General features: G+C 42.1%; 1 protein-coding gene across 5 annotated transcripts in view; it reads left to right on the plus strand.

Moving 5' to 3' along the window:
- The window catches only part of JCAD (junctional cadherin 5 associated), a 189737-nt gene extending 166640 nt beyond the window's left edge, over positions 1-23097 (plus strand). For 4 of the 5 annotated variants that reach the window (XM_033931454.1, XM_033931452.1, XM_033931455.1 and 1 more), the window contains exons 3-4: positions 10714-14456; positions 21547-23097. In XM_033931454.1, coding sequence (XP_033787345.1) covers positions 10714-14456; positions 21547-21581 — 3778 coding nt within the window. In that variant the 3' untranslated portion in view covers positions 21582-23097. The remainder of the gene's footprint in view (positions 1-10713; positions 14457-21546) is intronic. The other variant, XM_033931451.1, reaches the window with a different exon arrangement.
- The last annotated feature ends 2444 nt before the right edge of the window (positions 23098-25541 follow it).

Consider the following 25541-nt stretch of genomic DNA (forward strand, 5'->3'; position numbering starts at 1 on the left):
CTGTAGTAAAGTCAGGCTTCACCAATGAGGAGCTGCTTTGACACACATTCTTTAGAAGAAAGCATCAGGCACACTTCTGAGGAAGGCATCCCTGCTGACAGATGCTGGTTAAACTTCTCCCCAGTCACACCCAAAGAGATCTCAAACTGGCTAAAAAGGCTTTAAAAAAAAAAAACATTTAGCCTAGACATATGTCCAGCGAAACTACTGTGCCAGGTGCTACTCATCTTCCTCCTCTGGCTGACAGACCTGATCAATACGTGCTTAAGCAAAGGCACCTACCCCAGTGCAGCATTGATAATTACACTGACACCTGTACTGAAAGCCCCAGACCTCGAGAGCTTCAGACCCATAGCAGGAATATCTTGGCTGGCAAAACTGTTAGAGTTCTGTGTCAACACACAACTAACAGACTTCATTAACCAATGGGATGGATTCCAACACGGTTTCAGAGCCATGCACAGCACCGAAACTCTCCTACTGGAACTAACCTCGACAGCCAAGCACTGTCTGAGCAAGGACAAACAGTCAGTCTTGATGCAGTTTGACATCTCTACTTCCTTTGACACTGTGGGACCACTCACTCCTGCTCCTGAGATTAAACGAACTGGGTATGCAAGGAACAGTCCTAGGCTGGTTCTCACAATTCTTGAAAAACAGGTCCTATGAGGTCTGGCAGAGTGGCCAAAGATCCCAGTGCTGGGTATCCTCCTGTGGGGTCCCACAAAGCTCTCTGCTCTCACCCTCCCTATTCAACATCTATCTAAAAGCAGTGGGCAACAGCCTCCCCTTCCCCCATTCACACATCTTCTCCTAAGTATTACTCTGTAACTTCATCAAGTGTCTCCTAGTCTTTGTAAATCTTGATGCAGTAAAAAATCGATCCACTGCTGTTTCAGGGACCCCAGTACCTATATACTGTACTCAATCAATTTTAGACTTTGGTCTCAGGTGAAAAGGTGTCTTGCTATGTTCTTGCCATCTTCCTTCACCCACGACACCTTTTGACCTGAGAAGAGCTGAAAATCTACAACATTTTGTGATTCATTGTTTGCCGATTGGTCTTTGGAAATAGTGCACATGATATAGGAAAAGGGCACACTATTTCAAAAAGAGGGTGTACTCTTTCCCAATATTGGGACACCCACGCATGTGCAACCTATAGCACATGGGCAGACCTGTGCATACATTCACACTCCATTGGGAAAAGACTGCGCCCTCTTTCTGAAACAGTGCGCCTTCTTTCCACAAAGGGTACATCAGTGTGTCGCAAACTGTATGTTGCGGCACGATAGTGTGCCACGGTGGGATTCTGGGTGTGCCATGAGATATGCATTTGTAACTGCCGACACAGACACTGGTGCCTCTCCTCTCTGCCTCCTCCCCCCCACCCCCCCCTGAATTTTAGGGTGCCAGAATTTTAGGGTTGCTAGATGGAGGAATTTCCAAAACCTGGCAATTTCTCCGGGTTTTGGAAAACCCCTGAGTTCAGGGTTGTGTCTGGAGGACCTCTGAGAGTGTGCAGACATTGACGTGATGATGTCACACACATGCATGTGACATCATTGGTCGACATCCGCGCAAGCTCGGAGGCCCTCTAGATATGGCCCCAAGTTTAGTGGCTAAAAATGGTTTGTGAGATACTGGTGTACACTACAGTCAAAAACTGCACACTGTTATTGGCAACCAACAAAAAATCAAAATGGCCAGGTAAAGAATAAAATGAAAATCCCTATCAATGAAATGGAAAACGACTTGACACGAACATTTTCTGACCTCCTATCCCTATCATATATTAATGCTGCTCAAAGCCTGGTCCATTCAATTTAGCCAGAACAAATCCTTGCAGCTTAGAGGGATATAATCATCGACCGTCTTACTACAGAAAAATCACCAAGCCACTCTCTTATAAAATTCAAAAGAACACCAAGTATAATTCTATAAGTGGGTGCCTAGATTTATGCTGTAGGAAAGTGCCTATTTGAAGGCTTTTCTATAAGGAAAATTAGGCATAAGGCCGAAAATGTGCACATTGCTGGTAAAAATGTTAGAGCTATAATTAAGAGACTGACTCAAGTCAGTTAAACCAACATAGGAGAAGGACCCGTTGTACTGTAACGTAGCTCAGAGACTTGTAACTCTGAAGAGGGGGAGGTTACCCCTATGTTAGTGCATAGATTGCAAAAGACTATATTTGGATTTAGCCTGCCTAACTTGAATGTGCCAGACTACAAGCAGCATACTGTATGTTACATTCTAAATACTCAATTTTCAGATAAGCTTTTCAATTATATTTATATATACTGTATATATTCGCTGTGCTATCCTCATTTTAATGCCTGAGCTACCGGTCTTAGATTGTTGTCCTAGAACGTATTCCTACCTTTAAATATGAATAAAAAAAACAAAACAAAACATCTTCCTATATTCCTGCATTGTGGCAATCTATGATCAGTGGCTTTATCTAAGCTTCAGCTATGGGAAATATGGGTCCTTGGGAGAGCAAGTGTCATGCTCTCCTCCTCTGGTTATGCAGAGAAAGCAGCAATGTGAGAGCTCCAGTGATGCAATAGACTTGTCAGTGCAGACTGGAAATATCAACATGGGAGGACTCACTCTTAGGGAAACACTGGATCAGAGATCAAAATGATAACAGCTTCTGCTGCTTTGATTGGAGACGTGGGGCTAAATTCACTAACCTGCCCTATCGTGTCCGATCCGTGTGTGATCCGTGGTAGGCCGACTGATCCACAATGGGTCCTTATTCAAATGAGGTGATCAGAGGAACGCCCCCCCCCCCCCCCACCGACCGCACGGATCGCTGGCGAGCGATCCTGCCGCATGCGCAGACCATCTTCTTTGACTGTACTTGGTTTGCACATGCACTTTCTCTCCATGCTTTTTTTTGCTCTCGGTGCAATTTTTTTTTTTTTTTAACTTTTTCCTTTACTTTCGCCAGCCCATGGTTTTAACCCGCGGGTTTAAAGCGGGGGCTGCACTGTGGCTTGTTCTGGAACTTAATAGTATCCTACAAAATTTCAATCATTTTCTAATTCTCTTCTTAGGTCTTCAGAAGTGCCAGTATTAGCGAAGTGTTATCAATGGCTAAACTACTGTTTTGGCACTGGCCTCCTCATTAGACCCGTTTGTATATTTTTATAAAGTGTTCTTAGTGCTTTCAGTGCTCCGTGCTAAAAAATTTTTATATATATATAAATTTTTAACTTATCTTTTTTGTTGTTTTTTACTTTGTTGCTCATTTCCAGAAGGGACCTGTCACTCTGACATGTTTCGCCCGAAGGCTATATCAAGAAAAGTCCCCTTTAATAGAAACTTCATTTTATTAAAAACATCTATTCATTTATAATCTTCTTACAAGGATAATTGCTCCACCATATAACATTTAGTTAGGTAGTTTTCCCTTTTATTTTCGTTCTGCACCATCCCGATCAATAATAGCTTCTGGACAAAGATGGCCACGGCGTTTTTTTGCTCTAATTATAAACCTCCCACTTCACTGACGTCAGAGAGAAAGGTAGTGAATCAGAAATCAAATCAATGACAAAACCCCATGGGTCTACTGTATTTAAAGTGAAGATCCAGAACTGTTCATAAAAATTTACTGTCTCTTTTACAAAGCCACGCTTGCTCTACAGGCTTCGGGGCCGTTAGCACAGGGCAGCCGCTAGCACAGCTTTGTAAAAGAGGCCCTTAGTCTACGTTCAAAATCACCTCCCTCCCACCCATCTTTTATATGATCTATCATCCGCCATTGGATATCCTGTAACTCATGAGATTGTTGTTGCCAGTGCTGTACGAGCGGTGCTTCCATGACATTGTTCACAATCTGGGATTTATGCTCACTGAGCCTAATGTGAACGGGTCTCTTTGTTCTTCCTATATATATATCAGACTACAAGGACAAATTATATCATATATCACGTTATGGGATTTAAAGTGATATATAGTATAATTTGTCCTCATACGCTAGTATAGTGGAGCTTGTATAATCTTCCATTTGTGCGATTCACAAATAGAAGATTAGATTAGATTAGTAGGTTTCCAAATTGCAAAAACCAATGTGGAGAAAGGAGCTAGGCTTTTCACTTATCCACAGCAGAGCACTGAGCATCAGGGTTTTGCCTAGCTCCTTTCTCCTGTAAGGGTGTTTCCTTATTTGCACCTGAAGGTTAGGCCTCTCTGACATCATCAAGCCTGAACCATTGTCTGCAAGAAATCTTTCCAGCCTGAACCTAGCAAGAAGAGAAAGAAGAACACATCTTGGCTGTTTCTGCCTGATGCATTCTGGGTATGTACCAGAATTGTATTCTAGTCAAGGACATCCATCTGTGCCTTCATGCTTAGACTGTGTGAATCTATCGAAAGGTGCCTGTGTCTCCCAGCCTGTATGAGACTTTACACAGAAAGGCTATTCATCTAAGTTCTGTTTTTGGATTGGTCCGAGGAAGTCATCTGACGAGATCCAAGTGAAAAGGTGCTAATTATAATTTAGTCTGTGTTTAGGTGTGGGTGAACTCACATCTCATCACAGGTGTTCTGCACGCACCTCTCTTTTATAATAATTAAGATCTGAACAGTTACCTCGTGTGACTCTCTGTCTGAGAGAGAGTGAATCGGACCTTAAACAGATCTGAATTCCATCACCTCAAGGAGACCTTTGCTGTCAACCTAAATTACAGCTTTACCAGTGGCTGACGAACACTTGTTCCTGTAACTGAAGGATTTCTAGATCTGCTAAGCTGAGGATCAACGTCTTTCATTTCACCTGATTTTGTGCCAAGGCCTAATTGGATGGTGAGATAAGGAACTTATTATCTTATCAGTTGGGGTTAGATAAGTGCATCCGATTGTGATATAGGATAAGGCTGGTAAAGCTACTTTTGGTGATAACTGTAATAGATTGCTGCTAATCAGGGATTATTATTATAAGGAATTGTTTAGTGTATGTAAGAATTAGTTGTACTTAGTTATCTAGCAAGTGTGTTGTGATAATTATGTACTTAGTTTCATATATGTAATTGGATATTTTGTGAACAATATTTAGATATTGCTGCTGGCTTGTGAATTATATTTTTTTATTTTCATAATAAAAGTATTTCTCATTAGCCTTGGTCTGGTTGTGTAAATAGGCAAGAAAGTTGAACCTGGATTAGATATTATGGTCTTCCCTAGAAACTAACAGGCACGTATTTGTTTATGTAACTGATTAGTGGACCATAAATCTTTATACACTCCCCATCGTATTTTGCGTTTTGGAAACCTACTCCACTATACTAGCGTATTATTTAACGACCGGACCTTTGAGAAAGGCTTTGTTAGCCGAAACATGGCCCCTATTGGGTCCGTTAGTTTTTAATACGGTTGATGTGGACATTTTCTTAACATTGATTGAAGAAATAAAGGAAAGTCAAGAACATTGTGCCTTGTCCACAGTTTTTTTTTTGTTTTTGGATTGTTCCTTTTACTGTGGAACACTGGGTTGTCTTGGGGTTTTTTTCTCGCTGTTAAATTTAGGTATAACCATTTGCACCAAGGAAATCCCAGTGCCTCCTTCCACGCGCACGTATGTACCTTCCCTTCCCCCGTACCTGTTGCAAGCAGCAACCCCAAGCTGCTGCTTATACCAGTGTCGGTTCTTCCTCTGACGTCACTTTCTACAAGAAGTGAAGTCAGATGAAGAGCCAATGCTGGCAGGAGCAGCAGGTTGAGGTTTCTGATCATGCAGGGAACGTTAAAAAGAGGTATGTGGGAAGGGGTGCGTGCATACGGAAATGGGGGGCAATGTTCCCCTTCCTTTTGTTTGTTCCTTATTTGGCCTTCTTTCCTATATAACTTGTAGTTCCAGCCCAGCTTCCTTTTTGACTCATGTTTGTCATGTCATGTCAACTTGTAGTACGCCATTTATTTAATGTTGTTTCACTTAAATTATTTTAATCATCCTGTTATTGGTGGTGTTTTTATTTTGTTATGTTTTTGTTCTCCCTATTATTTTTTAATTTGGATCTCGCTTAGAAATTGGATAAGCGACTGAATCAAATTTTAATGCTGGCAGAAGACCGCCTCCCGCTCCCCCCCCCCCTTAATACGCCACTGCACAGATGTCTGTATTCTATAATTATGTTTGTAACTCAAAGTAAAGCCCTGATCAGCCCATTTCCATTCCCCCTTTAAAATTTAGGTGCCTATCCCATGCCTAAATTTATGCATGCAACTTGTAATTAATTTTAATTAGCACCAATAAATCGCTTGTTAAGAAGCCGTTTATTGGCTCTAATTAGCTTGTTATTCAATTAAATTTTGCATGTTATTTGGGTACATGACCAAAACTGCACATGCAATTTTTTATGCTTTTTATAGAATACTAGTGTTTAAGCCCGTTAAATTAACGGGTGCTAGATGTCTCCTGCTTTTGAACCTGGGCAGGGGCAGAGGCAGAGCCGGGGCGGGAGGGAGTGACGGTGGGAGAGCAATTTCAAAGTTTCAGCAGCGGCGGCTCCTTGACCAATCCGCGCTTACAACGTCCCCACACTTGTGGTCTGGCTGGCTCCCCCACCAAAGCCCTTTGCAGCGGCAGCCCCTCCCGCATCCGTCCCCGTGTCCCAAGCCTCTCCGAAGGCCGGCTCCCACGAAAATGGTACCCCTCTGTCCAAAGCCGCGGCGGAAGCCTCCCTCAAGACACATTTCAAATCTGACATATTGTAATCACAAAACAGAAAATAAAATTATTTTTCTTACCTTTTGTTGTCTGGTCATTATTCATATCATGTAGGGGTCCCAGGCTATGGTTGGCTTTTGATAACTCGCTTGCCAGGGCCCCTTCTTTCTTCTTCCCTCCCTCCATCCCTGCAGCTGAAGACAGGCACCTCCCCACAGTGGTCTGAGACAGGAGGGAGCAGTTAGGAGAGGGTCTGAGGGCAAAGAGGGGCTCAACAGCACACAACCACCTTTCCTTCCCTCCCTCCATCAGGTGCAGTGAATCCACCAATGTTAAAAGGAGCCGCGTCGAAATCGGAGGCCTGCCACTGCTGTAGCACATTCCCCTCTGCCTTGGTCCCGCCCCTTCTCTGACATATGGGACCGCGGCAGAGGGAATGTGTTACGGTGGCGGCAGGGCTCCAATTTCAAAGCAACTCCTTTTAACATAGGCGGAGATGAACTGTACCTGATGGAGGAAGGGAAGGAACGGTGGGCCAAATTTTGGCAACGGCAGGAATTGTTTTGCGGGCCAAGCACCGTGAAACTTTGTTTCTTTAGGCAGCCCCGGTTGTTTACTTGGATTCAATGTGAGCCGGGTGAGGAAGGCCGCCGCAGCCTCGCGGCTAGGTAGGGGGACAACAATGGCGCTTATGCTCAAGCCCCCGCCGCAGCTCCTCTCTCGATCCTGGTGCGGTTCGAGAGGGGAGTCGTGGCAGCGGCTTGAACATAAGCGCGATTGTTGTCCCCCTACCTAGCTGCGAGGCTGCGGCGGGGTTTCCATGGCAACCCGATCGCGGATCTCAGTGTAGGGCCGGGTCTGGCGGCGCCCTGTAGTGCGGAAGCGGGAGGCGGGACCTCAGCACAGCGCCGCTGGCCCCCAGGAGCTCGAGGCCGGCTGCGGACATGTCTGGCGTGGCATGGTGCAGGAGGAACAGTGATCGGTGGAGAGCAGGTGATGACAGTGATAGGTGGCGCGAGGTGGAGAGTAGGTGATGACGTAAAACGTGCGCATGCGCACTCGTGTTTTCGGGACGGATCAGGGAACACGTTTTTTTTAGTGCGCATGCGCGGCCTAGCATTTTATTATATTAGATTCACATTTGCAAGATCTACCTGTTCATTTTTACCCCTGCCCTTCACTAGACTGCATTTTTTTCAGGGTCTTGTTCAGGACCCTCTATGGTTATACTCAAAGAAGTTGATAATAGGAAGTTTGTCCAGGTAACTGGAAATTATTACCCAAATAAATTTTAAACATGAAAGTTCAGGATCACACACCAATTAACTTTTAGTAAATTCGCAGATAGAGAACTGTACATTCCATCCATTCTGCCCAACAAGATACTACATATGCCTACTTGATCTTTTTGTGGCTACAATTTAACTGGTTAAAAATATGGAGGAAATTGAGAAGCAGCAGTTGTGAAGGATCTGACCTGGACTTGGAAGATTTGCAAAATGATACTAAGAGATTGAGGGCTCCTTTTACGGAGCCGCTTTAGCGCGAGAGACTTTTCATCACGCGCTATCCCCCGCGCTAGCCGGAAAACTACTACCTGCTCAAGAGGAGGCGATAGCGGCCAACCTAGCCGGCGGTTTAGCGTGCGTTAAACCTCTAACGCACCTTCGTAAAAGGAGCCCTGAATCTCAGTCTATTAAATTTTCCTAAGTCAGATCAGGTCTGCTCTTAGGGCTCCTTTTACTAAGCTGCGATAGCGGTTTTGAATTGCCCCACGTGCTAGACTTTAACGCCAGCATTGAGCTGGCATTAGTTCTAGCCGCGTAGTGCGGGATTAGTGTGCACTAAAATCCTGCGTGCGCTAAAAACGCTATCGCAGCTTAGTAAAAGGAGCCCTTAGTTGTACTATTCTCTTTTTAATTCCTAGCTTTCACCTGTTGGTGATTCAGTTTTTATACACTACCTAGCTACGTATCCTAATTTGTCTATGGCTGTTTTTTTTCAATGGTTGGTTTGGTTTTAAATATATTTTATATTTTTTACCTTTGTCAGCATTTGATTTATTTGACTCACTCTAAAAGTGCCTACAGCTGTTAGTGGGGACTTATGCTATTAGTTCTCACAGTGACACACCTTTTGAGTGTTATCTAATGCTGTTATTTTGTTTCTTTTTATTTTAGAGGTTTTACTGGTGTTTCACATTCATTCCTTTCCAATTTTCACCTATTGGTGATTCATTTTTTTCCATGGCTGGTCTGGCTTTGTAATTATTATTTTTTAATAGCTGGTTTGGTTTTGTAATTGTTTTATGTGCTGTTATGCTCACTCCCTATAATATGGATTTTTATTTAAGTATGTACCCTCATTTTTCCATGGCTGGTTTGGCCTTGCATTTTTTCAATAGCTGGTTTCATGTTTGTTCCCTATAATATGGATTCATACCTTTGTCAGCATTGCAAAATCTGTATTAATGTGTATTTTTTACCCATAGGTTTTTCTTGCAGTCCCTATGTCCTTTATAAACAAGTATCCAGTTCCTATGTCCTTTATAGACAAGTAGATTTTATATTGATGATTGCTTTGTTTTAACATATACTATCTGTTTTATTATGATAACTTTCTGCTTTGTTATTGTTTTCTAGTTCCTATAATTTTCATAATTTAAATAATTTTAGTAATTTTAATTTTGTTATGCAATTACTTTCCCATTGTAGTTATAATTATAAGATACTTAGCTCCTGTGTGGATTCTTAACCCGAGCCAACTAGGGCAAAAAAGAACAACGGAAGATCTCCGTTTTGCTCCCATCAACCATGAAAGAGCTTCATCAGGAAAAGTGCCGAATACCAACACTGTTTATTCCGACGGCACTGCAAAGTCAAAATGGCAAATTTAATTTAAAGTGCCTACAAATTTCAAAGGCACTGCATAAATAAAGTGTCGGACTCCTTAGGCATCTGGCATAGTTGCTGCCAAATTAGGTGAGTGAAAAACTGACCTAATGGAAAAGGCACCTATTTATTTATTTTAGAAAATTTATAAACCACTTTAAATCAAAGCAGTGCACAAATGAACATACCATAATGAATAACATCCAACACATACAGCATAAAAATAATGTCAACATGGCAGAATCATCTAGATTCCATTCCTACTAATTCTTACAAGATTCATACATTGACACAAAGGGGTCTTATGATGTCAAATTATAATTGCTTGAGGTCAATCTGTATCGTATAGAACAGGGACCTCAAAGTCCCTCCTTGAGGGCCGCAATCCAGTTGGGTTTTCAGGATTTCCCCAATGAATATGCATTGGAAGCAGTGCATGCACATAGATCTCATGCATATTCATTGGGGAAATCCTGAAAACCCGACTGGATTGCGGCCCTCAAGGAGGGACTTTGAGACCCCTGATATAGAACTTGGAAGTTCTCGCAACTTACTTGAATTGTGCCAAACTGAACATACTACATGAATGCATCAACACACAACTGAGTTTTCAGTTGTTTCCTGAAACAAACTCGATCTTTGCAGAATCTAAGTCCGCTTAGGCACCGCTGGTATTTTTTATGACAACCACGCTGAGCGGCGCCTACAATGTAGGTGCCACTCAACGCCATTTGCTGCCTACAAAATAAGTAGGGGAAGTGGGGGGGCCAATGGCCATGCGGTAATGGGAAAATTAGAGCATGGCCATTAATACCGAAAATAGAAAAATTGGCTATTTTACCCCTGTGGTAAAAACAGCCTTAGCACACGAGAAAGGCCCACATAAGGTCACTTTTACCACAGTTTGGTAAAAGGTCCCCTGTGTTTGATACGTAGGATCTCTTTTTTTTTTTATGACACTGATAGAATAATTAAGAGGACTAGACTCTGCTTTGTACTGAATCAATTGAATTTTGATATTCATATCAATCAGTCATCTGCTTTTTGTCTTTAATCTGTGTATAGGAGATCTCGACTAGTACAAAAGAAAGCCGCTGTGATTATGTTTGTAAATATAATGGTGCTCTCTCTTCCTTTATATTCCAGGTTTCCCAGTACAGCACCAATGCAGAGGTCTTGCCATAAGGCAGAAAAAGATGTTGCCTCCTGGAGAAGAAGAGGACAAGATTTTAGCATATTACTCAATTATACTGACAAAGGACACTCGGAAGCCAAGGGAAGCAACACTGCTAAGCTAGAAAATATGGTAGAATCAAATGTTGCATTCCAAAACATTAAAGAAAATCAGAAAGACACAAGACAAGACAGAGAAAATCTGTTGAGGAGAAATGTTTTGGATAAGAATTGGAAACAATCAGTTGATTACCAGTGGTCAAGCTTAAACAGAAAGGGCACAGAAATTGATAATAAATTAGCAAGGCAAATGTCAGATGGTGATGGGGGAAAATTGCTTCAGGAGTTTTATTCATTTACCCTAAGAGACAATTCACTTAATTCTCAAAAGAAAGGAAAATCACAATCATTGCCGAGAGTTCTTTTACCTCAGAGGTATGAGAACATACCTGTATTGACCAATAATAATCACTCGCTTAATGGTGATAAGCTACAGTCATATCCCAAAAATGTGGAGCATTTTAATTCCCATAAAAACTCTAAAGTTGCAAGTGACTTCCATTATTTGCTAAAGCCTAAGTATGGTAGGCCTCTGAAGCCTCCGTCCTATGAACTGCACCAACAAGCTTGGAGAACAGCGGAAGGAAGTGGAGGAGGTCAGGAGAACCTCCTAAAAGACAAGTACATCTCACCGTTCACAAAAAACAATGAACCCAGACAGGATTTTTACATCCAGGACTCTAGTTTGGAGCCTCCTGTTTATGTACCACCTCCATCATACAAATCTCCATCTCAGAAGAACCTTAGTGCTGATTCCCTGAATGAAGTACCTCATTATAATGTGTGTTTCAGTAATGTTCAGTCATGCTTGGAAGAAAAACCCAACATAAGCCAAGAGACACTCTCTAACATCTTTAGGCCAGAGGATGAATTCTGCACAGATGGTCATTTTCTTTGCGAAAAGCAAGGCCATCATCAGTACACAGGTGACTACATCCATTCTGTTCAATACATTCCGTTTGATGATCCACGTATAAGACATTTTAAATTAGAACAGAATGAAGGCCACCACTATGGTATGAAGCAAAGAGAAAATGCAAGTACAATAAGCCCTACTGCTTGGCAGGACAAGAATCTCAAAGGAATACAAAATAACTGTTCCTTTTTGGATTCACCAAATCTATCGAGTGCTGCACAATGTAAGAACATTGTTTCTGAGCCTGCTGGCGTTAACAGTCGGTTGGCCATATCCAATGCAGATCATGAATGGTGTGCCCTATCTAACCAGACAGACAGCTCTGCCATGAATGTTCACACAATTGATCATGAAACCAATCAGAAGGAGACAAATGGCAAACTTCCTTTGAAAAAAACACAATCAGATAGCGCCTGTGAAATCATAACAAAAGTTAAAAAACTTGAACCTGAAACTGTGGCCCAAAGTAGATGTAATTCAAAAAGAAAAGTGAATGAAACAATTTTTTGCTTAGTTTCCATCCCAGTTAAATCAGAGTCAGATGCTTCAGCCACAGATAAAAACAACAATAATTTACCAGGAGACATGGACAAGGCAAGTTGGTCAAATGATAGCGAAAGTGATTTGCCTGGACAAAATCTTTTGAATACTTCTTCCACTGACTTGGAACTACAAAGCTTCACAGCAAGTATGCCAGATAAAAATGGACTGGAAAATCTGGAGTTGTGTCGGCAACTGGATTACAAGGAAACTACAGGACTCGGCTTAATTCAATTTGCTAAACACAAGGAACTTACATACTCAGGTTCTTGGCCAGGGGATCAATACAGAGACCAGAAAACACAGACCAATTACAGGGAACGTCTCAAAGGATCAGAATTTATCCATGATTCAAAACTGAATATTCCAAATAATAAATGTATTAATTCAAATGATCTTGGATTTACACTTTCTGGCTTAAAGGAGCAAGACTTGCCCCTTGACAATTGGCAAAAAAATATTTATGATATAAATGGACAAATGTATTTCAGCCCACCTAGCAAAAATGCATTTATGAGGACATCCTCCTCATTAAGTCAGTTACCCAAGCTGCAACAAAACCAAACTTATGGGACCTCTTACGGAAATATACGAGAAAAGCAACAGAGCCCAATTAGCAAGGTTGACGTGGTGAAGGGAGGTGTATCGGCTCCTTCTGACAATAAAGAACTGTTTGGTCAGTTTCTCTTAAAGCCTGTTAGCCGTCGCCCCTGGGATGCAATAAGTGAATTAGAAAGTTTGAACAAAGAGTTTCAAGGCCAGGAAGAAAGTGAAATGAATGGAGATAGGGTAGAGAATGAGGAAAAGCAGCAGAAGGGCTGTGTTTTTATAGGGATGTCATCCATGCCGGCTAAACACAGACCCACGCAAGTAAAGGTAAACTATAATAAGCAAAAAATAGAAGGTCCAGAGGATCCTATCATTAAAACAGAAACAGGTGACAGTAAGTCTGAAAGCTGGAGCGTACTATATGAATCTGATGTCCTTAGGTTGTGTGGTGATCAACAGAACTCTTTGCAGGAGAAAGATCCCAGCAGTAAATGGGTCTGGCCAGTAGACATGCAAGAAAAAAGAGCTACAGAGCCTAGAAACACAACAAATAAACAAACTGCAAGCCCATCTCACATTAGATTGTCAAGTAGTTTGAATGGAGCAAATTTAGACGAGATGCCCTCTGATTTCGACTGGAGGGAGATTAATGAAGGCAAAATTAAGACTGATGATTTATTGTTGGATTTAACTAGGCTAAGTAAAGCCACTGTCCCCCATACTGGCCAATCTGAACAGATAGATCCTATAACGTATTTGCCTGTCAATAAACAAGGTCTTCCTGAACAAGATTTGAGCCATTTGGAATTTGATATTGGCCAACAGCTCAATACAAATACAATCAGTTCATTCTATGGAAAGCAAAATGCCCCTGAAATACCTGAAAATGAATCGGTCCAGGCAAGGGCCACAAGAATTCTAGGTATTGAAGTAGGAATGGATTTTTTAATCTCTAATAATACAAGTAATGAAGAAAACCACCATCCCAAGCCTGCCTTTGTCCTTGGATTACCCACAACAGAAAGAATAAGTGCTAGTGTGCAAAAAGATGTACGAAAACAGGAGAATTCATCTTTCATCAGTGAAAAGCAAAACCTGAAAGAAAGCTTCCTTAAAGAGGATGTCCACATTATATCAAAGAAAACTGCCCACATCAAATGCCAAAACACTGACAAAAATGTTAGGGATAACCTGGCCACTGAGAGAGAGCAAGGTTTGGATCACCTCAGACATTTCAAAAAAGAGGAGCAGGGTCCAAATCTGCTTTGCCAATCAGTTGCACGCAGTCTGGACAAACCGAGAGCTGCGCCCGCTTCTGAAAAGAGAGCTAGGGGGACTTCCAAGAAGATTGAAACTTTACAAGGCAAGCTTGCTTCTATCCCAAGTCGAACGGCCATGGATCGCCTGGTTCGAATGAAAGAAGTGGATTCAGTGTCCCGCATGAGGCGCCTGAGCTGCAAAAGCACCGATTCTGGAGATGAAGCAGAGGATGACAAGCAACGGCAGATGCAGGAAGAGAAAGGACACGCATTCACTTTGGATGGCAATGATGCATCCTATCAAGTAACACACACTGGATTCATTTCCAAACAAATAATATCCCTCAGTGAAAGTATACCTTTAAGCCCAAAAGGCAGGAAGATACCTGAAGGTAAGCTTTTTTTTCTAAATGTAACTTGTGCATTGAGGGTTAAATCTTACAAGGAATTCTTCTGTGTATTGCAGCTTTCTACATACATTGTCAGCTCTGCTCATATTAAATTGCCCGTGATATACATGCACAAAAGTCAGTGCTAGGATCAAGTGGCACCTACTTTTTTTTTTTTTTTTAGTCAAGGTTTGTTTATTAGTTTTTTTATAAAATACAGAACAAGGAAGGAACATACACATGAAGTGAATAGCATTAGATATGCTCAACGTTAAACAAATAGCTTTCTAAGTAGTTCAGCATAGTGAGCGCAATTAAACAATTAATAATATCAATCGTCCAAACAAATTGTATATAACAAAATTGGATGTCCATCCATGTGTGTGCAAGCATGAGAACAGTGGAAAAGAATGTAATGACAAGGGGTGGAGGGAAGGAGGAGGAGTAAGAAGTGAGAAATAGGAAAGTATGTGTGGATGGTGTGAATGGTGGAAGCGAGTAGCTGTCCTATTGGTGAGAAGTGGTATGTAAATAGGACCTTAATAAGGACCATTTCAGATGAAATTTCAGAGATTTGTTGGAAGATTTGGCCAAATAGGCTTCAGTTCGGTAAGTAAGACATACTAAGTTCCACCATTGAGAGCAAGAGGCTTGAGACAAGTCCTTCCAGCATGTAAGAAGGACTTTCAAGGCTAGGGATAGCAACAAGTCAAATAGAAAAGCATCTGAGTCAGAGATTAGGGTGGAAACAGAAAAGGATTTCAAAAGTAACATTTGATATGTCAAAGGGATATTTATGTGGAAGATGGAACAGACAGTATCCCAAAGGGTGGACCAAAATGAGGAAATAGCTGGACAGGAGAAGAGAAGATGCTTGAGAGAGCCCACCTCTGAGTGGCAAGTCCAACATTGGTTAGAATAAGCGGGATTAATCTTTTTTGTTTTAATCAATTTTTATTAGAGTTTTATAATAGTGATAAACAATACAAACACCATTTGTAAACCAATTCGTAATGTTACAATCTTTCAACAAAGCATATAAAATAAAAAAAAAAAAAAAAAGAAAAACAAGGGGAAAAAACTCCCAAACATAAATATATCTCAATCCCACCACCCTACATAAAGTAAACCAATATAATCAATACTATCCCCCATCGAATAAACACCATGAGGGAGTCCTTTCGTTGTTCCTTCAAAAAGACTCCCAAAGAACCACACTACCCTTCACCCTCTATCCCACCCTCCCACCCCACTTGAGTAAATAATTAAATGTGCTGAAATATTTTGTCCCAAGTTCGCCTTTGTAAGTCATAATAACCATAATGCTTAGCAGCTATACATTCCATCTGTGCAAGTTTTCGCAATTTCTCTACCCATTCCTCTTCTGGTGGAGCAGCTAACTTCTTCCAATATAATGCTATTAAACATTTGGCCGCCGCCAACCCCATTCTGACCAGTTTTGTCTGCCAAGGAACTTCTCTGCGGGATTAATCTTATGGGATTTGAGGGGAGTCCAGGGCGCTCTATGAAGTAGGAAGACCATATGTTGAAGGTTCGAGGCTGAACGAGATGTGTGAAAAGTGGAAAAATAGATGTGAGACCAAGCTTCTTCGGATATGGGGGTACCCAGGTCATTCTCCCATGAGGATTGTAATTGAGTTAGGGGGTCAGGGAGGAGCGATTTAAGTAATTTGTAAAAGTGTGAGGCAGAGTGACCTAGGGATAGAAATTGGTGTGAGAGAGTAAATAAGGAAGGAGCAGTAGTGTGTAAGATCGGATATAGACCTGATTTTTTGAGTGAGGATCGAAGTTGAAGCCATCTATAAAAGTGGGAAGCATTGACAGAGAAGGAACTCATCAGCTCTTGGAACGTGAGTAAGGTCCCATTTGGGTGACATAAGGATCCAATGTCCCAGATACCTAGATGAAACCAGGAGGGCCATGATATAAGTGGCACCTACTTTTGAAGGCATTTCTGGGGACAGGATCACCTTTTATATGTCTTTTTTTATACAGTGCCTTCATATGTGTCAATTCTCACTTACGCACCCACCCACAAAGTGACACCTGTCTCAGAGTACGTGTAACTTTATGCAGAAGCTTTCTGACAGGCCATTTTATAAAACTCTTGAAGCGGAGAGAAGTAGAAAAAATGGCTAACTTAATGACAGATTTGTTCCATTTCAAATTAAAGAATCAGCTCTCCATCCTGCTTTCTGAGTTAAACATGTTTTAAACATCTTTTTCATTGGGTTCCTTGAGGAAGACGGCGAAACGTGGTCCTTGTCAGGACCCCCAAGACCCTCTGAGAAAAGTGTTTAGCTTAAGATTTTTTCTAGTTTTTTCAAGTCAAATAATACACAAATATTGAGAGAGATTCACAATATTTTACCACATATGCGATGATTGGGTGGTGAGTCCTTCAATAGGGACTTTTGTCCCTGGTAGGGCTTCATGTCATTGAGAATATGTAAGAGCACCAACGAACGTATTAAGTGAAAGTTTCCTCACAAGAGGTCATTGATTCAAGTTCACAGTTCACTTTTGATCTTTGCCACATTATAAGTGATTAGTTCCTTGGCATTAATATTTTTGACTTAGGACATTTTATAAAGCCATATAGGTGCATATATTCCCTTTAGAAAATTGATGCAAAATATGTTTGCACCACTTATGTGACTAGGTGCCCTCAGAATGTGTGAAAGACACAAAAAGTGGGAAATGAAACCCAAAAGGCCACCGATAATTGTTGAAAGTGAGAACGGTCTTTATTTTCCAGGGAAAATAAAGACTGTTCATACTTTCAGCAATTATCAGTGGCCTTTTGTTTTTTTGTTCCCACATTTTGTGTCTTTCTTGCATCTTTCGGGGGGGGGGGGGGGTTCTCCTTTATCCCCACCCTCAGAATGCATGCCATTTTGTAGCAGGAAATGGCTGATGCAGAGCTCTGTGAATGATTCCTTCCTGTCTATCTGTTTACAGATATGCTCTAGGCTGTACCTTTGCTACCAGTGTCTCAAGCAGTAACTTAAAATTGCACTAATTGTAATCATTTGGGTCTTACAAGATGCAAGGGAGGAAATCCATTATATAGGATGATCAAAGGGAAAACTTTAGCATTTCCTTTCAACTACAGTACTGATGTTTTAAGAAAACGGTATAATTAAGAAACCACAACTATTCATTGGAGTCTTCAGTCTCTCGGAATAAATCAGCAATCATTTCCTGAACGCCCAAGTTGTTTGTTTCATACTGTGTACACTGTATACATTGTAGGCCTTAAGGATTAACTTTTCAAAAGTTTAGTCAAGATCTATGCATGAAAATTTAGAAGTTATATTTTCAGACTGACTGAAGTAGATTTGCTTGGCAGCTTTGATTCAGTTGAAAAATGTGCATTTGAGGTTCAGAAATCCAAGGAAGCAGTACACAGTGTGGTGAGCTCCAGGTTTGCAGAAGAGTATAATATGGAAGTATCCGGAAACAGAGAAATACTGACCTGCACAGAGAGGCATACCCAACACAAATGGAGGCAGTAATAGTGCCTCTGTATAGGTCATTGGTGAAACGTCATCTAGAATATTCTGTCTGATTCTGAAGTGACGCGTTATAAGGGGGGTCAAGCTTATAAGGGGGAATAGTGGGTAGACTGAGAGATCTAATTAGTCATTTTGTGCCATCAAGTACTAGGGATGGGATGCCATTTGTAACCAAATCGCAAAAAGGAGTGAGTCAGGTAAAGCTTAGAATCTAGATGACCTTTATTAGCAATTGTCAGCCTTGAATGCAGCAGACAATATATATATATATATATATATATATATATATATATACAACATCAGCTGAAATGTAAGCAATTAGGGGCTAATTCTACAAACGGCGTCCTGATTGTAGGCAGTAGTGGACGTCCTACCGCCATCTCACCAGCCAATCAGGATGCACATCTTTTTTTAAAATCCATGCTGTAAAGGATGCCTACAACATAGGCATCTGACTTGTGCCTACGGAGACGTCTAGGCATGCCTACCGATGCCCAAGGCTAGCATTAATGTGGTTTCCACCAGAAGTGGCCTTGAGCCCGTAAGCAACCCTATTCATTTCCATAGGTGCAAGACAGATGCCTTAATTGTAGGCCTGTAAAATGCTGATGCGATCGGGTGGTGGGGGGAGAGAAGAATTTTGGGAGGGGTGTTGGGGGGGCATCATTCCCCCCCAAACACTGATTTGATGTGATCTGGGAGAGGGGGAGGGCAGCCTGGCAGAGCTATTGCCCGGTTACCTCCTAGCTTCAAGAAACCAGCAGAGGTTGACATGATATGGAGGGGGAGAGAATAATTTTAGGGGGGTGTTGGGAGGCATCGCTCCCCCCAAACACTGATTTGACGTGATCCGGGATAGGTCAGTGCTGAAACGGCCATGTTGAACTGGCCATGATGAAATGGCTGCGATGGATTCTTCTAGACCCCATTGTGTAATGCTCCAAACCTGTAAACAAAGTCACCATTACAGTGGTGCATACCAGAATATTAAGCTTTTACGATTTTCACAAAGATGGAATCTATGTGGTATTGAAAGTACACGCAGAGTAGTGCTGCCCGATTCACGATTTGAATCGGTTCACTGATTCACTTCGGGTGAATCGATTCGAATCGGTTAAAAAAAAAAAACGGCTTCCCGATTCGCCTGACCCTCCCCCCTCACCCCCTAAAGCAGGAGCGGCAGCTGCCGCACCTGCTTTAGAAGGTGAGGGGGGAGGGTCAGTCGGGAAATGCTGCTGTCAGCTACCCCCCCAGCGTCCGGCTTCCACCCCACTGGCCTTCCGCTTCCCCCCCGGCCTCCCCGCACTGTTTGCCTTCCAGCCGGAACAGCCTGCAAACAAGATCGCGGTATTAGCGATCTTAGTACTGCTTCGGAGCTGGTTTCTCCGTCGCGGTCCCGCCCCTCCTCTGACGTCAGAGAAGGGGCGAGACCGCGAGAGGGAGAGAGATGATGGGCAATGGGATTTAGGGAGAGAAGGAACAGAAAGGGAGAGAAGTTGAACGCAAGGGATGGTGTGGAGGGGGGATAGAGATACTGAATAGGAGGGTAGTTGGGAAAATAAAGGGAGAGATGGTGGACCCTGGGATGGTGGGGAAGGAAGGAGAGATGCTGGATGAAAGGATAGTTAAGAAAAGGTGGATCTGTGGAAGGAGATGAAAAAAAGGAAAGATGCCAGACCTGGGGAGGGAAGAAAAACGGAAGGGGAGGACAGAGATGGAAGATGGATGGTTAGCAGGAAGAAAGGAGATACTGGCAAGCAAGGTATCAGAAGACAACCAGAGCCTGAGACCAACAAAATTTGAATAATGACCAGACAACAAAAGGTAGAAAAACTAATTTTATTTTCTGTTTTGTGATTACAATATGTCAGATTTGAAACGTGTATCCTGCCAGAGCTGGTGTTAGACAGCAAACGTGAGCTAGGATTTAACAGAGAGAGGAAAAGTTTTTTTTGTTTGTTTTATTTTGTTTACACCACAGCGCCAGTGTGGTTAGGAGAAGGCAAAGGGGGTGAAGAGGCCCACCAGGGTGTTTGAAAAAACAACACACACCCAATTGGGCAGGAAAATCGAATCGAAAAACCAATTCAATAGGCTGAATCGAATTGAAATTTTTTTTTCCTGAATCGGGCAGCACTAACGCAGAGTAACATCTTTTTGATTATTTCTCGATGCATCCAATCAAGGTGGCCACAACCTGCAAAGAATTCAGTTTCTTTCCAGAACCAAGACAGCTACTACAGCTCTGCATTAATGATAGGAAGCATGGGAACAAGCTCCAACATACAAAAGTAAGGTTGCAGCTTATATATTGCAGTCGCCGTTCTCCTTGCTCTCCTCTCTACAGCTGAATGGTTCACGGGAAGTGGCATGGAAAGAATTTGACAAGGACTCATGATTTGGCCTCATTTCAGCTTCCAGTAGGCAAGTTTCCACATCAGTAAAACCACAATCATAATTTGGCAATATAGCTAGCACCTTGACTGCTTCAACAGAGAGATCGCACAGGCACAGAGACTCAATTACCCTCTGTTACTAGAGGTGGTTCCTCCGGATCAGCAGCAGGTGGTGTGCGGATGGTTGTACCTCAGCTGCATCTACAGTATCTACTCTAGGGATAAACGAAGGATGTCAGTTTGAAGTGTTGTCAGTCTGGCAACATTCACTGTGGAGATTATGTACTAATCCACAATAAACTTTTGTAGTTAATGAACTATCTGTACAAGTTACCCACAGTACCTGCAAAACCTCTTTGAATGTTAAGGTTGTTCTCATCTGTTGAGGGAGAAAACATATTAGTGGAATGTATATTAGCAGTTAATGTTGACGCCCAACGCTAACAGCTAGTCACGTTCCCTGCCCCTGATATGATTTTCCATTTTAGGTGTTTAGCACAGCAGATAACACCACGGGATGGGGACAGAGGCAGAACAGGGCCAAGAGTCCTCTTTTTTTTTAAAAAGAGGAAATCTGGTACCCCTACCCAAGCCCCACCAGCTGAAGTCATCTTCCTTCGGTTTGACAGCTGGATCTCTCCAAGCTCTGCAGCCAATGGTAACTAAGGGACACTGTTGCTAGCTGCAGAGCTAAGAGATTTTTGGCTGCCAGACTGGAGAAAGACGATGAGAAGGTGGTCTCCAGCTGGCAGGGCTTCGGTATCCCCGCCAGCCATAGTAAAGGAAGTGGCTAATTTTAGTGGGGCCTGGGCCCAGGACCTCCTTTGGCTCTGTCACTGATTATGTTCACTACAAAAAGAAATGGAGAGTAAGTTAGATAGAAATGCTGAAACTAAATTTAATTACCTGGAAACCACCTAAAAATACATGTATTTTGAAAGAAACATTATACTGCATGGTTCTGTATGTAGTTTATCAACTCGTATTCAAATTCTGTAAATAAAAATGGGGTCAACAGTTTTACATGGAAAATGTTAACATCAATTATGTCTTCCCAAATGAACTCTACTTCCACTTTAAGCTGAATCATTTGGGGAAAAGGTGCAGACTTTGCTCAGGGGTGTTTAATCAATCATTTTCCTCTTTTGACTTTCTCAGAAGCATATGATCCCACTCGGGTGGAGAGGGTCTAATGTGAAAGCAGATGGATGACTGCAGGAAGAGGAGTCAGTTTTTCCAGCCACAGAAGGTCGAACCCGGACTCGGGTCTGCAAAGACAGCTCTCCCACACTTGTGACCTTTTAAAATATTCTTTGCTTGTAAATGGTGTTCTGGTACAAACTTTGCCATTGCCAGGAGGAAATGTTATTCCTACCTGCTACAGAGAGCAGAAAAATCGGACATTTTCCTTTGAGTCCATCTGTTTTTGTAGCACTGTTAAGAGAGTGTGCCAATACTTGGCATCGATCCAATTCATGTAAACCATACTATGAATTCTCAGCTGGGACAGTGAACTGGATCACACAAAGATATGAGTCTCTTATGTAAAATCTTTATACAGGAGAATGTCAAAAAGATCTGTAAAGAGAAATATGGTTTTTGATGCTAATTTTTGACACTTTCTGTATATTCAAATGTAATCCTACGAGAACAGCAGTAATAATTACTATTGCTAAAAATATGCCTCTGGTCAAATCATTTCTGAAATCCATTTCCAACTTTTATGTGAACTTTTAGGTTAGTCACAATGCTTTTTTTTTATTATTTATAAAGCATAAAAGAAATACCTACAAACTGCTTCGAACAGGCAGTTATTACGTGATGGTATAATAAGCATATATCTTATTGCATTTCAGATTCTTGGCAACCAAATATTTAAGTCAGATTTGAACAATGGCTCAGCTGACTGGTTTGCACTCAGTATTGCCAAATTTATTTTCTATATTGCTGTTTAGAAAACTTTATATGCCAAAATAATTACTGCTGGTCTTAAAAAAAAAAAAATGACCCAATTTAACAAGACAATTATTACTTTTTGCAAAATGCTGTCTATTTTTCTATTACATATACAGTCTTTATGTGGCAAATTAAAGATGTACTATTATTATTATTAGACACAAAGATAAGACATGCAGTATTTATCGCCTCCAGTGAAGTTTTTTTGAGGATCTACAATTATACTCTTGATTGCAAAGAGCATAGTCTAGCAAACTATCAGTGGGATGTCCTTCTGACAAGAACAGTCGATGGAAATGTTACACTGGGCTTATTTTATTCAGTATTATGCTCAGATGTGGATAGGCTGTCTGCTCTTATTCTACAAGTGACTTTCTGGTGGCTTGCCTATGACATTGTGCATAGCAGAAGTGCCAAAGCGAGGATGAGACATTCTTTGGCCAGCTAGGAAAGCAGCATGGACTGCACGCTTGTCCACAGGTACCTTAAAAACAGTTTTATTCCTAAATCAGCAGATTAAGCACAAGGAAATCAAAAGAATGAAGTAGGGAAAATATAGGGGCAGGGTATGTGTGGGTTTTTTTTTTTTTTTTTTTTGGGGGGGGGGTGTTATTGCTTACCAGTTTCAGATCAGCTGGTTGCCATTAGTCTGTTGGTACCTCCGTGCAGTACAGCCAGTTTCTAGGGTTGGTGTGGGCAGCCTTAGGCAATTTATTTGCTCTGGTTACTCAAACCAGTGCACACAGAAAAAAATTATCTGACCAAGTGGTCCAAAATACAAAATCCCACTCACAGTCGTTGAAGGGTGCCTAGTTACTCAGCACAGTATTTATTATATTTTATCTTATTTCGTTCTATTTTACCTTCAGGGGGAAAAAGCCTCAGAACCTGGAGCCATACGCACAGCAAAGCCTCACTGTTTTAGGGTATTTCAATCAAATCTACTCCTTGCTTAAGTTTTTGCCAATGACTTAAGCAAACGCTAAAACAGTGAGGCTTTGCTTTGCGTATGGCTCCAAGTTCTGAGGCTTCCCCCCCCCCCCCCCCCCCCGGGGAGTAAAATAGAACAAAATAAGATAAAATATAAGACTTACTGTGCCGAGTAACTAGGCACCCTTCAACTATTGTGAGTGGGATTTGATGGTGTAGTACTCAAAACAGTGGCCAGGTAGCAACTTAGATATTTTGCCCATCCTAAAAAAAATAAAAATAACGGGACTGATATCCAACCCATGGCAGTCAGTGGTATTTAAGCCACTGATAGCCACAGGACATTCGTGATAAGTGCTCGATATTCAGGGTCAGCTCCTGCAGTCATGTCTGCCCACTTAACCATGCATGCACTGGCATCAAATGGCCAGTGCCCACATAACTGCAGAATCCTGCCCCAACTCCACCCATGGAATGCCCCAGCACTACCTGGACAGTGTCAGTATTCTGCAGCACTGGCCTGATTAAATGCTTCTAAATAGCGGTGGCCAGACTGCTCAGCGTGGTTTAAACAGGTAGGAACCTCCCCTGCCTACTTAAACCATGCTAATTATTTTGGTCCTTCTGTTTCAATATAACTGCGAGCAGTTGTTATAAACTACTGTATAGTAAAAGGTCTTTATAATGTTAATTTGTTTGTATTACTGCTCATGCAACCTGCACACTGTTTTTAGGCATCACATATATGCCTCATTAAAAAAAAAAAAAATCTCAGAACATATGCATTAACTTTGTTTATTGAACTAAACTATACAATATTTTTTTAAATCTATCATAAAAGATTTTGTGTCTGTGTAGTTTTTTTTTCTATTGTACTACAGTTTTCTTTCATAAGAATTTATTTATGATTTATTTATGATTTATGATTTATTTATGATTTATGATTTTACTAAACCTTACCAAGTGCTAACAGACATTAGCATATACTAAGGGTCTGATTCTGTATAGGACGCCCAGTCTCAGCACCTGCCTAAGTGACTTTTGAGTATTGCACACGGGCATCTTACACAGAATCGCATCCGTCGTAACGGACAGAAGCCTAACCCCGCCTAAAAACTTTGATTCTCTAACAGGCATCCATGTCACAGGCGCCAGTTAGAAAATCGTGTTGCCACTGAACTAGTTGTGGCAAGGGGCTTTCCCTGCCATGATCAGCGCAGTGGTAGGGACCTCCCCGACACCGTCTGCAGCAGGAGGAGTGCCCTATTCCTCCTGCCAGAAGCCCCAAACCCCCTCCCCCCCACCACGATAGGCAGGACAAATGCCCACTCCCTCCTTCCAAGAGGTCCCCCCCCACTAGAGCACAACCTGACACCCCTGCAGAACCCCAGTGTCCCCAGAACACAGCCCCTACCCCAGCACCCCTAAGAGCAGAGGCCCCCCCCCCCCATGCTGACACCCCAACCCCCCCTACCTTTTGGAGTACCACTGGCCGGATGGCCGGCAGGCCAACCTCTTTAGAATGGCAGGCCTTCCCTTTCCCAGTGCACCTGAGTAACACACTTAAGAGATTGTTTGCAGTTACTGTAGCAAGTGGGCAAGTTTGTATGTTCCCTTTTGCAATTGCTAATAAAGATAATAGAAAAAAGAAAATAAATGAACACATTTGCAGGATTTGAAGAGCATTTCAGCCAACTGGTTGAGGGCTTCCATGGAGGACTTCAGGATCCGTGTGATAGAGACCACTGCTCTAGGTTCTGGGCATTTCTAAGTACATACTCTATGAAAAATACCTTCTTCTTCACAAATGCAGCTCTTCTTCCCCCTTTATGAGCTTGGGTAAAGAGGTAGAGAGTAGCAGAAAAATATCTAGAATGATGACGAGGGCCACTCCGGAGGACTCCAGGGGCTGCCATCGACCCTTGGGCCTTGCATTGAAGAACACTACACCAGTGCTGTACCTGGGGTATGTGACACCTGGGGCCCATTGTTTTTTGACACTCCTGCCATCATTTCTCCCCCCTCCCTATCAATGTAAAAAATGTATATTTTTAGTAATGTTCCCCCAGGTGCAAGCCATGAAGGGGGTGTTCCCAGCCTGGGAGTCATGGTCTGGGAATTTCCCTTCTCACGGCCTGGTGCCAAGGCTCTAGGTAGTCCCCATGACCTAGCGTGTTCCCAGCCTTCTCTCCTGTCCGATGGCCCTTTACCTTCCATGAAGCTGAAAAAACAGCCAGCCTCGGCAGTGATTCAGCTACATCCCCCGC

The sequence above is a fragment of the Geotrypetes seraphini genome, chromosome 2, assembly GCF_902459505.1.
Source record: "Geotrypetes seraphini chromosome 2, aGeoSer1.1, whole genome shotgun sequence".
Classification (NCBI taxonomy): Eukaryota; Metazoa; Chordata; class Amphibia; order Gymnophiona; family Dermophiidae; genus Geotrypetes; species Geotrypetes seraphini.